Source organism: Pygocentrus nattereri, chromosome 10, assembly GCF_015220715.1.
Source record: "Pygocentrus nattereri isolate fPygNat1 chromosome 10, fPygNat1.pri, whole genome shotgun sequence".
Lineage (NCBI taxonomy): Eukaryota > Metazoa > Chordata > Actinopteri > Characiformes > Serrasalmidae > Pygocentrus > Pygocentrus nattereri.
This window is the reverse complement of record NC_051220.1, coordinates 40,747,107-40,763,288: the sequence shown is the minus strand read 5'-3', so window position 1 is coordinate 40,763,288 and position 16,182 is coordinate 40,747,107. Positions and strand designations below refer to the sequence as shown.

At 41.9% G+C, this 16,182-nt stretch overlaps 1 protein-coding gene across 4 annotated transcripts in view; it reads left to right on the top strand.

Annotated features, from left to right (window-relative positions):
- Window positions 1-16,182, top strand: part of wdhd1 (WD repeat and HMG-box DNA binding protein 1) — a 76,463-nt gene that overhangs the window by 24,485 nt on the left and 35,796 nt on the right. For 3 of the 4 annotated variants that reach the window (XM_037542079.1, XM_037542080.1, XM_017721607.2), the window contains 10 exons: window positions 1,488-1,599; window positions 4,009-4,120; window positions 5,894-6,045; window positions 7,276-7,387; window positions 10,342-10,392; window positions 11,862-11,957; window positions 13,119-13,211; window positions 13,465-13,574; window positions 14,578-14,734; window positions 15,748-15,955. In XM_037542079.1, coding sequence (XP_037397976.1) covers window positions 1,523-1,599; window positions 4,009-4,120; window positions 5,894-6,045; window positions 7,276-7,387; window positions 10,342-10,392; window positions 11,862-11,957; window positions 13,119-13,211; window positions 13,465-13,574; window positions 14,578-14,734; window positions 15,748-15,955 — 1,168 coding nt within the window. In that variant the 5' untranslated portion in view covers window positions 1,488-1,522. The remainder of the gene's footprint in view (window positions 1-1,487; window positions 1,600-4,008; window positions 4,121-5,893; window positions 6,046-7,275; window positions 7,388-10,341; window positions 10,393-11,861; window positions 11,958-13,118; window positions 13,212-13,464; window positions 13,575-14,577; window positions 14,735-15,747; window positions 15,956-16,182) is intronic. The other variant, XM_037542081.1, reaches the window with a different exon arrangement.

Below are 16,182 nucleotides of genomic sequence, written 5' to 3'. Positions count from 1 at the left end.
GTGGCCGTGAAATTTTAGATTTTGAGCCTGATGCCGAGTATTTAACATGTCTACTGTTTTAAATTCAGCGTGTTTGTCAGTACATCTGTCTTTAAATGATTAAAAAGGGAAAGGTGAATAAGGAAAATGTGAAAAGTAGCGGGATATTCGAGTTTATAACGGGTTCTCACTCTCGCCTCGTTTGCGAAAAGGGTTCTTCTACTAAGAGAACGCTCTTAGCCCTTTATTTGGCGTCCTTGTTCAAGAATGGAGGTGAATGCAGTGACGGTCTGATTCAAACTTCCGTAAATAGTGGTTGGTTAGTGTAGTGAGTAACACCTCTGCCTTCTACACTGTAGACTGGGGTTCAATCCCCCCCCCGGTTAAGCCCCCTACACTATACCAATAAGAGTCCTTGGGCAAGACTCCCAACACCACCTTGGCCTGCCTCTGTAAAACAATCAAATTGTAAGTCGTTCTCGACAGAACCATCGTCTTTGCTGAGGAACCCTGAGGAATCGAATTTTGACTTTGAGCCCGATACCCTGTTTCTTTAATTCAGCATCTTTATCAATTCAAATCTCTTCACACGTTCAGTGTCTAAAAGATGTCGCTGAATATTTGAGCATGTTCTGGAGCATGTTCTAAGATTAAAGTTCTGGACACTTTGGAAAGGTTCTTCACGCTCTCACCTCATTTACAAATAAGATTCTTTAGAAGAGCCAACCATTTGTTCTTCTGCTCGCTCTTTAGAACCCTTTTTGGCATCTATTTTTTTCCAGGAACGCAGTGAATGCGGTCCCAGTCTGGTGCTGGCTTTCTTCAGTAAAGAATAGAGAGTATTGACTTAATCTTAAAAATAATGGAAATATTTGGGGTATTTGGTCAATTGCAGTCATACCACACCACCATAAAATCAGATGTTTTCTCTAAAAGCATGTTTTAGTTGGTGAAGTGTATAACCCAATGATCACAAATATTGGAAATTAATACAATTTCAATCAGTATTTGGAATATATGGTAATAACAAAATCATAATAAGCATTTCTGGCCATTTGATGTCATGAATTGTTTACTCTTTTTAAAGTAAAAGGCTTATTTTCCACAAATAAATAGGAAAACACAGATCTTACGTTACTGCTGTTTAGTAAAATTGAGACTGTACAATAACTGGTCCTGGCTGCGCCTTTAATAACGTTCCCAAAATAAAAAGAATGGGAAGAGCTCTGTTTATTTGGATTTAGTGCAGCACAGTGTGTGAAACACTCAGAAAAACCATTGGGTTCAGTTTTTGTGCTTGTAGCTCTGCTGTTTCTTATTTCTATTCCAAATGATCAAATCTCAGAAGAATCAAGGTCATGAATGTGTCTAGTGTTGTGATGTTGTCCTTACAGTCTGCCAGTATTACAGTGATGTTAAAACTGAAAACCAGCGCATTAATATTGTGATAAATTTGTATACGTGCTAAATTGTCCGGCTCTAATGAGGCCTCTCGTCTCCTCCTGTAGGTGACCACATCCTTTTCCGTGAGGACTGAGATAAGATGCCCTGTGAGGTGAAACCCATCCGCTATGGCCACTCAGAGGGCCACACAGACGTCTGTTTCCATGAGGATGGCAGGTAAGGCACCGTTGGCCGTGATCATCTACTGCCAGTCTGCCAGCATCTCCTTTCTACTGCTCGTTTGTTGATGTGTAGTTTGTGTTGGTCGTCCTCTAGTCCTTCATCCGTGGTCAGATTCTGACCATAGAGCTGCTCTTGCCTGGAATCTTTGGGCGGTGGTCCGCTCTCAACATAGCAGTGACACAGAGACCTGATACACACACACACACACACACACACACACACACACGGACTGCTCCTGCCAATCACGCATGCAGTGTTCTACAGACATCCTTCTACCAAGCGGAGAAATAATCAGTCATTTTGCTGAATCAGTATAACTATTAAATAATAAATATTCGGCGATCTGACTTGTGATTGGGCCATTTTGGCTTTGATAGACCACACAGGGGGGCAGCACGGTGGCATGGTGGGTAGCGCTGCCGCCTCACAGCAAGGAGGGCCTGGGTTCAATTCCCCGGCCGGTCCTCTATGTGTGGAGTTTGCAAGTTCTCCCCGTGTCTGTGTGGGTTTCCTCCGGGTTCTCCGGTTTCCTCCCACTGTCCAAAGACATGCAGTCAGGCCAATTGGACATGCTAAATTACCCCTGGGTGTGAGTGACTATCTGCGTCTGTCTGTCTGCCCTGCGATGGACTGGCGACCTGTCCAGGGTGTATCCTGCCTTCTGCCCGAAGACTGCTGGGATGGGCTCCAGCATCCCCCGCGACCCTGACGGAGAAGCGGCTTAGATAATGGATGGAGACCACACAGGGGAAATCTGTTTGCAGCAGGTTTAATTAGTATTTAATTGAATAACAGTCAATGAATAATCTGATAACTGCAGAAAATCAGATTTTGTCAGTAATCCAGTCAACGCGTTCGCGTGCGCTTGAATAATCCGACAATGAGCAAACTGCTTTACAACCGGCCAATAAACTCTCAGAAAAACATGTGACACAAACATGACGTAAACTCAAACTTTAAGCCTTTTCATTTTTCTTTTAAAAACATACACATCATATAGACGATGAAGAATATTAAAATCCTTCATTTTGTCAAGCATGTAGTCGGTCTCAGCATAGCTACAACAGTGTTTTGCTGTGTCTCGTGGCAAAGCTGCTCGCTTATTTCTGCTACCGCTGTCTGTTTCCACACGTGCTGACTGAGAAATCTGAAAGAAATCAGAGTAAGAGTTTAAATGCACTGAGAAATCTGATTACTGAGCTAAAATCCAGCCTCTATCAGGTTAATGAATCATATTTCTAGACCTCAGATCTAAGAGATCGAAGTATGCAGTTTACATGCCCAATTGAATAATCGGATAACTGGAGAAATCCAATTATAATCGGATTATTGAGAGCTCTCGCCGCCTGTGTTTACATGGAAAGATTTTTGCCAAATCGATTGAATATATTCTGACTGTAGATTAAGACTGAGGTGTTTATTCATAATCTACTCAACAATCTGATGAAAATCTGATTCCATCCAAAATTACACACATGCTTAGTGAACCACTTAGTGTAGATGTTACCATGACAACAAGCATCACGTGAGTCCAGTCAGAGTGAGATGAGCAGCAGTGAGCAGTGCTTGTGTTTTTAGCTGCTTTAAAATGACGTCAGACTCAGGAAAACGTCCTTCACACGTCCTTATTAAAGAAGGCCGAGAGGAAGACGTCGTGCTCTGAGACACATAAGCTGGACGTCCGTCCCACCGCCGTCTTTTAAAGATCAGAGCATGAACTTCGTCTCCTCTGCAGACCAGTTTCTGCTCCGCCGTGTTGAACGGTATAAACTCTCACTGTGACGTGACGCACATGCAGAAAGGACTTAAACTTTCCGCTAGGGAATGTAATCGGATACAGGCGGATACACGGATATTATTCTTCTATTTAACAGATTATTTACAGGATTACCCACCTCGGATAGAATGGAATTATTAATGGATAGAATTATTGAAATGAATAGAATTATTAATGGATTATTCGGCTGCATGTAAAGGTGGTTATTATGGCTTATTTCATTAGTATCAGCTTCTCTAAACACCACACGGTTTCAGTGCAGAGTCTGGGATGCGTTTAAGCTCTAGCCTGTTAACATGAGCACTGAATTCATTCACGCCATGCAGTTAATGTGTGAATCAGACCTGGTGTGTGTGTGTGTGTGTTCACTCCAGCAGCATCACTGTGTCTGTTACACTCGTACCAGCACCTCACTCTACCATAGCAGTGTCATTGCTTTGCTTAGAATGGACCTCCACCCAAATAACATCTGGACAACAGTGTGGTCAGAAACCGATCACCTACAAATGAGTTAGTCAATACATTTCTGCAGAGACCATACAAGCTGAATCCACTCATTAGAGGGGCTGTTTGGGAACGTTTAACGTGTGCCGTGAACCTTTACCATCGTTCTCCGCCTCCTGCAGCTGCATCGTTACCTGTGGAAGTGACGGCGATGTCCGCGTATGGGAGAGTTTAGATGACGATGATCCTAAGTCCATTAATGTCGGAGAGAAGGCCTACTCCCTGGCTCTGAGGGTAAGTTTACACATCAAAGTCTTTAGTTTGTCTGGTTTCTTTTTTGTGAAGTGCCTTTGTTTTGTTTTAACTTTGAGTCAGACTTCGGTAATTCTGTCCTGTCTGTTCTAATCTGCTGTGCTACTTTAATTCACTCTGTCGTTTTTATTTTATTGTTCGTTTATTTGTGGGGGGTGGTGTCCAGTTTTCTCCCTAATTTAGCTGTATTCAGTTCCATGCACTTATTAGGACTTGCACGATTCCACCAACCAGGAAAGGGTCAAGGAAGCCGTCGTGTTCTGAGACACCTAAGCTGGACGCCCGTCCCACCGCCCCCTTTTAAAGATCGGAGTGTAAACGGTCGGATAGAAACTGTAGACTATTCCGACTGAGGTGTTTACATGGATGTGCTCTATTCTAATTGAGCTGTTAGTCAGATTGTTCTGTCCTTTTATAGTTTAATTGATTTTATTTATTTGTTTATTTATTGATGCGGGGGGCAGGGGGTGGTCAGGGCCATCTTGCCCTATCCACTGCCTCCTCTACTTTCACACCAACCATCTCCATGTCCATCTTCACTACATCCATAAACCTTCTCTGAGGTCTACCTCTTCTCCTTCTACCCGGCAGCTCCATCTCCAACATTCTTTGCCCAATATATCCACTATTCCTCCTCAACACATGTCCAAACCATCTCAACCTGGCCTCTCTGGCTTTATCTCCAAACTGCTCCACCTTCACCGTCCCTCTGATCTGCTCATTTCTAATCTTGTCCAGCCTCGTCACTCCCAACGAAAATCTCAGCATCTTCATCTCCGCCACCTCCAGCTCAGCCTCCTGTCTTTTAGACAGAGCCACAGTCTCCAAACCATCCATCATAGCAGGACGCACTGCTGTCTTGTAAACCTTCCCTTTCACTCTTGCTGCTATCCTTCTGTCACACATCAGCCCTGACACCCGTCTCCACCCACTCCATCCTGCCTGCACCCTCTTCTTCACCTCTTTTCTACACTGTCCATTGTTCTGGATGGTTGACCCAAGATATTGAAGTCATCCACCTTTACGACCTCGACTCCTTGCATCTTCACCTTTCCACCTGCCTCCCTCTCATTCACACACATGTATACCGCCTGCTTTTCTCCTTGTCTGTATTTTAATATTTTGTACTAAAGGTAAAACCTTGTCTCGCTCTTTCTGTTGTTTGCCATCTGGTCTCGACCAGATTAGGATGGGTTCTCCTTTTGAATCTTAGTTCCTGACAAGGTTTCTTCCTCTTGCTTTGCGACAGTGCCTGTTGTAAAAAGCCCTATATATGAACTTTGACAGGGCTTGACTTGCCGCTAAAGCAATGTCATCGGGGAGCTGCGCGTGCTTGGAGGAGCATGATGACCGTTAATGCTGATATGTCAGCTAACAGATGCCTGCTGCTCTGGCAAGCATCGCACTAAATGTTGTAGGGGGAGAGGGAGGGCCATCCTACCCAGAGACAGAGCGAGGCCTGGGGTGCTGCCTGGGGTACTTTTCCGGGTTTCCTTACGTCTCCTAGATTTCCTTACAGCCATCCCTCAAACTGATCATCAGTAAACACTTTCTGTCCCGAGAAAGGAATGGAAGTACTGTGTAAAAGCGAGTTGTTTGAAGCCTTTTAACTCGGTAGTATTTCCATTTTTCCATTCCACTGATTTCCGTTTGTTTTCGCTCCCGTTCGTTCTCTGGTGTTGCGTGTTTTATCGTGTTGTCTAAGCTGATGGTGTAACTCATCATAACGCTGATATTTATCACCCTCTCTTTCAGAATGGCAAGCTGGTTACAGCTGTTTCCAATAACACAGTTCAGATTCACACGTTTCCTGATGGAGATCCTGATGGAATTCTTACTCGCTTCACTACCAGCGCTAACCACGTCACCTTCAACGCCAGTGGCACAAGAGTGGCTGCTGGGTCTAGGTAATATACCTGCTCGTTGTAGGGGAACTTGGGATTAAGAAAAGCAGTTTTGCTTTTAATCCAGAGCTTCTTGATCAGAAATATGTTTAATGACAAATTAATCATGCAAAAAAAAAAAATTTAATTCTGACATTTAAAAGAATTAAATTGAACTTGAGTCCTATTTTATTAACATACATAAACATAAGAAAATAATTTTTCCCCCTTTTTTTTTTCTTTTTGTTGCTGGTATATAACATTACTGTACACAGTAAACCACTACACAAGTGTCAGTGAAGTATGATTGTCCACTATGAAATTGTCCACTGGCATAAAGCAACACTTTGCATCCCTTTTAAGTAGGAATCATATTTTAGAATGTAAAATTTAAACATCTTAAAATAAATTGTTTAATCGATAAACGTTACTGTTCACGGTCAGTGAGATTAATCTCAAATTTTGCTCATAGTTTTTTGTCAAATTTCATGCTTCTATAGGCACAAACATTATCAGATTGTATTTCTGGTACCAGTAATCTCGGATTTCGTGGCTGTCAGAAGAAAACCTTGCGTCTTTTCAGTTTTTGACATCTGAAACTACCTGTTACCCTTAACATTGTGTGTAAATGTCATGATGAATGGACTAAAAGACCCTAAATGACTACGAAAGACGTCTGGTTCCATTGACTTTCATTAAAAGTCAAGTAGGTTTTTTTTCCTTCTCCTGTAAAGCTACCATTCCGGAGATGCAAGGTTTTCTTCCCACCGCAGGGATTTAAGCCTAAAACGGCTTCCCCGAGATCACTGCCATTGTATTTTTGAGTTCTTGACCTCCCTCTAGTGGTGGAAGCCTTCATGGCCTGTTCACTGTCTGAACACTGCATGTGATTATGATCCAGAGAGGAGAACGTTTTGATTGTTTACCAATACTCATACTCGCACTGAGTGACTGGTTGTTGGATGTATGGATTTTTAAATGGGGAAGCATTATAGAAATGAAAGCACTGACCATGTCCCTGTATCGATTGAGCTATTTTTCCTGCACTTGCTTTGTTTTGAATATTGATTCAGCGTGCACCGGCAGCTGAGGCCCAAACAGGTTATTTGATTTTTTTTTTTTTCTTCCTGTAGCGTTAGGAAATGAGTTTTCCTTCATTTCCCGCACTTGTGGATGGAAGATCTGTACCTCTAATATGAGTGAGGCTCTGGCTGAGCTGTGCGGATGTGTGAGCTGATGTGTCTGTATTTTCAGCGACTTTATGGTGAAGGTGGTCGAGGTGACGGACAGCAGTAAGCAGAAAACTCTTCGTGGACACGATGCTCCTGTCCTGAGTGTGGCCTTTGACCCCACTGATGAGTTTCTTGTAAGTGGAAAATACGATTGCACCGTACATATTATTTCTTGGATGCATCACCTCTGTTTTTCTTTCATTTTTAGCCATTTTGTCCTTTCAACAGAATCTAACCCCCCTGGCAGCCTCAACATTTTACAGTCTTGGCTGTTAATCTGTCTCGGTTTGTGCTGATGTACTAGTTCAGGATGAGAATATAATATGAACAAAAACACAGACTCACTTTGCTTGAAGTGATGCTTATTAGTCCCACAACAGGGAAATTTCACCTCCACGTTTAACCCGTTCATGAAGTGAAACACCACATACACACTAGTGAGCACACACACACTAGGGGGCAGTGAGCACACTTGCCCGGAGCGGTGGGCAGCCCTATCCGCAGCACCCAGTTGGGGGTTAGGTGTCTTGCTCAAGGACACCTCAGTCATGGACTGTCGGCACTGGGGATCGAACCGGCGACCTTCTGGTCACAGGGCCAGTTCCCTATCCTCCAACTTAGCTGCCCCTAAGCTGCTTTTCTCGCATCTCCAGCAGGAAACTCGTCCACCAGCTTCTTGTTCGAATTGTCCTGTTCCTCCTTAAATGGTGCCTGAAGTGCCAGAATGTAACCACTGCACCATTTTTAAGGTGGAACAGGAAAATTTGAATAAGAAGCTGGCGAATAAGAAGCGACTTCAGCTTTGTGAATTTTTAGTGTTTGTCAGTTTCTCATTGCCGATTAAACGTATCAGGAAACCAGCTGGAGGGATTATAAACGCTAATAAGTCCATTTGTCTCCAAATTATCGATGCCTTTCCGTTAGCTACTAGCTAGGTGGGATTGTTATCTGCGTTGTCTGAGTTGCTATGGTGACCAGCCGTCTGCGCAGACCTTCAGGGTTAAAGGGTGAATCAGCAGCTCTACATTAACTCCAGCGTTTAAGGAGGATTATTTTATTATTACCTAATCTAGCTCAGCTGTGGAGCACAGGGCAGTAAGAGAGGAGCCGGAGGTTGTCGACCCCTGATTTATCTCTTCAGACGTCTGGTTCCTGTTGCCTCCAGAACTGTGAACAGTTCTGACTTGGGCAGTTTCTCTAGAACAGGGCGTTTCACACCAAACCACTCCGAATGAGTCAGTTTACATCTCAACCATTTGATTATGCAGAGATTTAGAAAAATCCTCGGTAAATTTCCTCCTCCAGTAAAACTAATCCAGCTCTGCAAAGGTTGAAGACACCAGCTCAGAATTTGCTGTGGCTGATAAAAAGTCCATGTATATAAGCCATAGGTGACTCGAAGGCCCTGACCCGTTTAGTTTCTAGCAAAACAGCAGCAGCACGTAGGGCTAAAGTTTGGCTTCTCTTCGAATCTGTAAATCATTTGAACTCATTGATTTTTGAACATGTTAGTCTCATGCACACAGATCTGTAACCCCTGGATTGGATGCAAACACAGTCTAGACTGACTTGAGCAGCAACTTCTTAGCCAAATTGTTCATGTGAGTTTTAGTGTTAGAGGCCAGTTATCTTTTAATTCTTTAAACATATTTTAATTAGGTCATAAAAAAATAGGTGTGGTACTGATAGATGCCAGTATATAAATGTTGTATGTTGTATTATAAAATGTAATTAATAAATGTATGAAATATCTGTTATTACATTTTATATATAATATAAAATTCTCAATTTTTTCAAATTTTTAGTTTTCTGGCTAATTTGCACTCAGCAGCTGTACTATGCACTGCATGAAAGTTTTTATTATGATTGGATCAAAATAAACAGCCCAGAATTCATTTGAATAAAATGTCTTTGCATTAACTTGCACTGAAAAATATAGAATGTTTTCTTTCTTCTGAATTTACTATTTTGGAGATACTTGTTTTTTCTTTGGACCGCGACTGTGTGTGTGTGTGTGTGTGTGTGTGTATGTATATATATATATATATATATGTGTGTGTATGTATATATATATATATATATATATATATATATATATATATATATATATATATATATATATATATATTTTTTTTGGCTTAGTAAGAATTTTGACCATTCTCAGTTTCTGTATTACTGTTCTGCAAAAGATCTAGCAAGTTAAGACACTTGATCTACGTAATTTTGGTCAAAATAATGCTGTCATTAATAACTTTTATCATTCTTTTAGCCCCGCTTTACACAGTGAAACTTCCCTTCAGTTAGTTGCGTGTCTGTGCAGCTTGACGGTTGCACAATTTACACAAAGCAATTTAAAAATGGTCAGAAGACACTCTGTCCTTCTGTGCAGCCATCCATCCATGTGTTATTTATGTATTTGCATCTTCTGCTTTCTTCCCTTTTATTTTCCATTGATCCAGTTAAATTAAGGTTTAAAATTAAAATTTGGATCGACTGATTCAGGAAACTTGTTCCATTAAGTTGAGAAGCTCGCAACTGTTGTGTCTGAGTTTCAGGACACTGTACGTTATGCAACTCGACTGCAACTTAGTTTCATGTAAGTTTCAAGCTGAGTAAAGCCAGCCTGACAGTCATCACAAAGTTTACTGTGTTTTTCTTCTGCGTTTTACTTGAGATGCACTGTGATGTTGGAATTGTATTGATATTGGCTGATAATGCTCAGTTTTATCATCATTGGACAGATGTTTAGGTTTGACTGACTTTTTTTTATTTATTCATTTCTTTATTGATATAAAATATGTAACATTTTAACTGAAGTACAGTGACCAAATTTTGGACCCACCAGCTTTCTCTTTTAAAGACATCCCATACCATACGCTTATGTAACTCTTAGCCAGCATGACCCATTTCAGAGGGTTCAGAAGTTCTGTATGACCTAGTTTTAAAGAGTCGATCCAGTGTTTCTCTTTTTAACCAATACCTGATCAGCTGAGTAATAAGATAAGGATGATAATGCTGATCACTTTATCCCAGTGAAGAGTCCTCACTGCTAGTTGTGAATGAGCTGAACGTTGTCATCCCTCTGCAGGCCTCCTCCAGCTGTGATGGCTCTGTAGCAGTGTGGTCTGTAGAGGATCAGGTAAGGATGTTTGTTTTTCTGTCATCGTAAATGCTGTTTTTCGTGGATATTGATGCTGTACGACTAACTTTTACTGCCTCTGCAACATAAACTTGAGTGCCCTGGTCAAATGACGTGTTTTTTTTATTTCTTGAGACAAAAGAAGTGAACACATCCTCTACGGAGAAAATGCTTCTACACATTTTAATGCACTGTAACTGTACATACTGGCTGGAAAAATAAAACATAAAATGTGGCCTGTGTAAAAGTTATGGGACAATTTATATCTGATGGTATATTTCAGGTGTATTTCATTAAAATTCAGTAAGGTCCAGTTAGAGAAAATGTCCTCAAGCGAAGGACCAGAACATCATAATGTCTGAGTTACATCATGACTTAGTGCCATATACTGTTTACTGAAGTAGCCGAGTAGGAATATCAACATCTTATACAGTCAAACTGAATATCAGATCAAAGTCCAGTTCAGTCAGATTTTAGCAGATAGCCTAGGACAGAGGTCATCAATAGGCGCACTGTAGTCCGAGTCCAGACCCAGGCGAAGTCCTAGACGTATAACCGATAAACTATGGAGAATTATTTAATTTTTATTGGGGTGGTCCCGTTTTAATCAGCATAACTCTTCTAGCCTTTATGGCAGCTTTAGAGGCTGGGAGACTCACAGACCAATCACATGCGCTGTAAATATGACACATGATGCTACTCAGCCAATCAGATCTGTGCATTAGGATGAGCACCGAGACCGGAGTGAGTGACGCCACACGGGGGCGTCACATGTTTCATAAAGTCCAGTTCAGTCAGATTTCAACAACATTTACTGTCAGTTTTCTCTTCATGTGGAATAACTTCCCTCTGACTCACTTTCTCCTCTGACTGCTGTTTCTCTTCTCGTCCCTCCCCCGTGTGGCGTCACTCACTCGAGTCTCAGTGCTCATCATAATGCACAGATCTGATTGGCTGAGCAGCGTCACGTGTCATTTACAGCGCATGTGATTGGTCTGTGAGTCTCGCAGGCCGCTAAAGCTGCCATAAAGGCTAGACAAGTTATGCTGATTAAAACCACCCCAATAAAAATTAAATAATTCTCCGTAGTTTATCGGTTATACGTCCAGGTCCGCATAGGACAGCGTCTGGGTCTGGACTCGGACCACGGTCCGCATATTAGTGACCTGGTATATTTTATTCCCTAATATGTAGAAATTGTGCAATAAATGTGTCGTATGTAAGTGAGTTCTATGTAGTGGATGTATTTACTTATTTTCTCTTTGAAAGTCAAAACAAAATATGTAATTTGGAGGAAATTGTGAATATTGTAAATTTTGCATATGACTGTTGACTTTATATTTTCACTTTTTATTCATGAAAGTGATTGACTCTATACGTTCATGCCGTGCTTGTACACACGCTGCTACTCTGGAACAGTTGAATGTCTGTTTGCGGATCAGTAAAGATTATTTCATCTTGCTTTTCAGACTCGGGTGGTGAACTGGAACGTGCTGCCGAAGTGCAACGATGTCAGCAATGCCAAGTCCCTGTGCAGACTCGCCTGGCAGCCGCCGTCTGGGAAGGTACAACCCTGTAGCTTTTCTTTGCTAAACTTTTACATTGAATTAAAGACTCGGATTCCACTGTGGCTTGTTGGGAGTTTTAAGGCCACGTAGACTAACTGTTCAGACAGAATCTGCGCTTTTGATGGCATGAAACCTTGCACATAAACGTATGAACGGCATAACATTGACCACCTCCTTGTTTCTACGCTCATTTTATCAGCTCCACTTTTACACACCTCAGTGTCGCTGCTGGACTGAAAACAGTCCACCAGCCTCCAGCAGCACTGCTGTGTCTGATCCACTTGTTACCAGCACAACACACACTAACACACCACCACCACATCAGTGTTACTGCAGTGCTGAGAATGATCCACCACCCAAATAGTACCTGCTCTGTGAGGGTCCATGGGGGTCCTGACCACTGAAGAACAGGGTAACAGAGTATCAGAGAAACAGATGGACTACAGTCTGTAACTGTAGAACTACAGAGTGCAGCTGTACAGTAAGTGGAGCTGATAAAGTGGACAGTGAGCGTAGAAACGAGGAGGTGGTCATGATGTTACGCCTGATTGGTGTTATTAAACATGCTAATCCAGAATGATGCAACATAGAGAATGAAGTTCTAATAAAATTAATATAACGGAACATCCCGTATTTTAAAAGTGCTGATCAGGTCCCGAGGCTGATAACGAAGTTAGTTAAACAATAAAGTGATTCAGGTGTTCTGAAATAACTTTGTTCTGAAAGCAGAAGACGTATTGAATAAAACACCCAAAATGCTTCTTAATGTATAATTGCTAAAATGACCTACTCTTCTGGGAAGGCTTTACACTATAGATATTGGAACATTGCTGTGAGGATGTGATTGAGTTCTGGATCACTTCAACTCATCCCAGAGGTATTGGATGGAGCTCCATCACTCCAGGGAACACAGTTCAACCGATTCCAAATGCTGGGGGGCTTTTTAACCCTCTAGCCCACACTTGGCGTTGGACATGGTGACCTTAGGCTCATGTACAGCTGCTCCGAGACCCCCGTTCTTTTTGGCCAGTGCTTTTTCTATGGAGATACTAGCTGGGTCATCAACAGATGACCTTAAAGCAGTCGGCTTCATTCACTAGAAGGGTTGTCTTGATACTTTGACAGATTTGAACATTTTTTCTGTGTTTTTTTTTTAAGCTGCTTGCAGTTCCAGTGGACATGAGTGTGCATCTGTATGAGAGGAAGTCCTGGACTCATGTTGGCACTCTTTCTGATGACCTTTCAGCCCAGGTCAGTGAAGGCGGTCTAATATATTGCTGGGTTAGTTATCTTTCAGTTATGATATGATTTGTGAAAATAATGATTTTGAAGGTGGAGGCAGGTCATAAGCTTTTCTGTGTCTTGGGTCTTCTAGCGAGGTTAACCTTGTCCATGCCTGCGTTTCTGAAGGACGTGGAAACTTCACGCTCAGGAAAAAGCGATTCATGTTTATTACACCATTGTAATGTTGGAGCTGTTAATCAGGTTTTCCTCTCTGAATCAGCAGGTCGTTAACGTGGTGGTTTGGTCGCCGTGTGGGAAGTTTCTGGCAGCTGGATCGGTGGGAGGAATTCTCTCTGTATGGGACGTTGAAGCCAAGCTATGCGTTGAGAGGTACTCTGGCTTAAACCGTGTCTTCATATAAGCAAAATAACCTGTCAGGTGTGGTACTTTTACTGTGGTACTTGCTTGATGGTTATTTGAACAGTGTAATGGTTCAAGTTACCTGGAGGCTTCTCACCAGGTGGTCTTCTTCAGGAGGGGCTGGTTGGAAGTATGAAGTGCAGGAAAGTATGAATTTTAACTAAAATAAAATCCACTGCTGTAGTCACATCTAAGTCAGTGTTAATTAGCAGCTCCTCTGTTAACACAAACCTCAACAGCTTCTACTACTAACGATTATTATTATTATTATCATCATTATTATTCATATAACCAAGCTGCATGAACAGCTGGTTAACAAAAGTGCCTGATTTCATTCTGAAGCATTGAGAGACTGGAAAACGTCATGTAAATATGAATTATCACTGTTTTTGGTACGTAACACCACACACATAATGCTGTGAATAAGTATTTGCCCCTCACCTGACGACTTCTATTTTTCATAATTGATCATATTTAAATGTTTCGGATCATCCAGCTAATTTCAATATAGGGTAAAGGCAACGTGAGTAACACACAGTGCAGCTTTTAAATGATCACACCATTTATAGAAGATAAAGATTTTTTTCAAAACCCATTTCACCCATGTGAAAAAGTTACTGCCCCCTTAAGCCTAATAAGTGGTTGTGCCGCACTCAGTGGTAACAGTTGCACTGATAACCTACGATGAGTCTTCTACATCGCTGTGGAGGAATTCTGACCCACTCTTCTTTGCAGAATTATTTACATTGGAAGGTTTTTGAGCTTGAACTGCCCATTTAAGGTCTTGCCACAGCATCTCAATGGGATTCAGGTCAGGACTTTGGCTCGGCCACTCCATAACCTAAATTTAGTTTCTTTTGAGCCATTCGGAGGTGGAGCTGAGGATTGTTATCACCAGTGACCCCTATGGGTAGATAGAAAAGTAGATGTTTCTGTAGAATGACCCGTTTGTTTTCGTTCTTTTTGCTCCTAGACAGAAGCATGAGAGAGGTTACACCATATGTGGGATGGCCTGGCACCCCTCTGGAGGACAGATCGCTTTCACAGACACGGAGGGCTGCCTGGGTCTGCTGGATGGACTGTGTGCATCTTCATCATCATCCTCCTCCACCGCCAACAAGAGCACCAAGGTCAGTCTCTCCCTCCAGCTCAAACAGCTTCACCGAACCATCTGCTGTGAAGGAACCGAAGTCATGCTGTCAGGATTACTTAGATGGTTCTGCCAAACTGTTTCAGATGTCAGTTGTAAACATATTTGGGACTTTTAACTCATCTTGGACTTTCTTTTAGTGACCCAATACCTTAATTGTGCTCATTTAATCAAATTATTGAACATGTCATTTTGTTCACTACCAGAAAATCATAACACTCCCAAACTTTACCACATTTGTCAGAGTCCTAAAGTCCCACCGGTGGCTCCAAAACGCACTCGGTCGTGTTCTTCATAACGTTCATATTCCATAAGCTCCATTCAGAAGCTGGGCGTCGTGTGAGGCTGTAGCTCTTCTCTCCAGTCTAATAGACGGTGACGTCATTTTAAACCCTTATAATAAAAGAAGCTGAACTTTGTTTTTCTACTGAAAGTCGACCCGTTTTTCCCCAAATCTGGGCTCTAAACTATAAACAGACGGCGTCTCTTCAGTGATCTGCTCTGGAAACATCACTTTTAGAGAACAACACAAAGAGCGGCGGAGATTTTTGGCTTTCAGCAGTAAATTGTAAGCGTGTAGTGATATGTGGAGATCATAAAACACTTTTGTTCATTTGAGGAGCTTTTACAAATGAATACATAAATAAAATAAAAATGTACATTTATTTCATGCAGTTACTGAATAATTTGCCTTACGATTTGGTCACGGAAATTCAAATGGAAAAACCACAATATACCCATGACCATAAGAGGTTAAAACACAAGCACTTAATTGCAGAAAAGTGGATATTTGTGTGTTTTGTCCAAAGTAACAGGCCTTAATGTATGAAAAAAAAATTAAGATTATAAGTTTGTGATCTCAGTTAGGTGTTTTTCCCGAAATCATTCCGCTCGATCGCTGCGTCCAACAGGGAGCTGTTCAGGACACGGCTATGATCTGTAGTCTTGAGTAAAATTGAGAAATGTGTGTTTCTCTTTCTGTCTGATCTCCAGGCTGCTGTGAGCAAAGAGCCGAAGGACTATGATGATCTGTTCGATGAGGAAGATGCTGATGGTCTGTTGGATCAGTGCGTGAGTGACTCCGGTTCTCCAGTGAAGAATGCGGTGGAGGATGACGACGACGATGACGATGACCTCATGCCGGCCACTGGAAAACCACGGAACAGAGGGAGCTTCCTGGACGATGATGACAATTCTCAAGGTGCGTCTCATTTGTTTATGAGCTGGGTGTCTGAATTGGTGAATTCCTAGTTGTAAGGAGTTGTAACTGCTGACTAACTGTGGGACTAAGGCACTCCAGAAATGAAGCTGGACAGCCTTGACATTGATATTGTCATTAAATGTTAATATCACTATCACATACAGTATCTAGGGCTGCAACAGTTCATTGTCCACAATGCAGTTGTTTGGAAGCTGCACACACTTGCA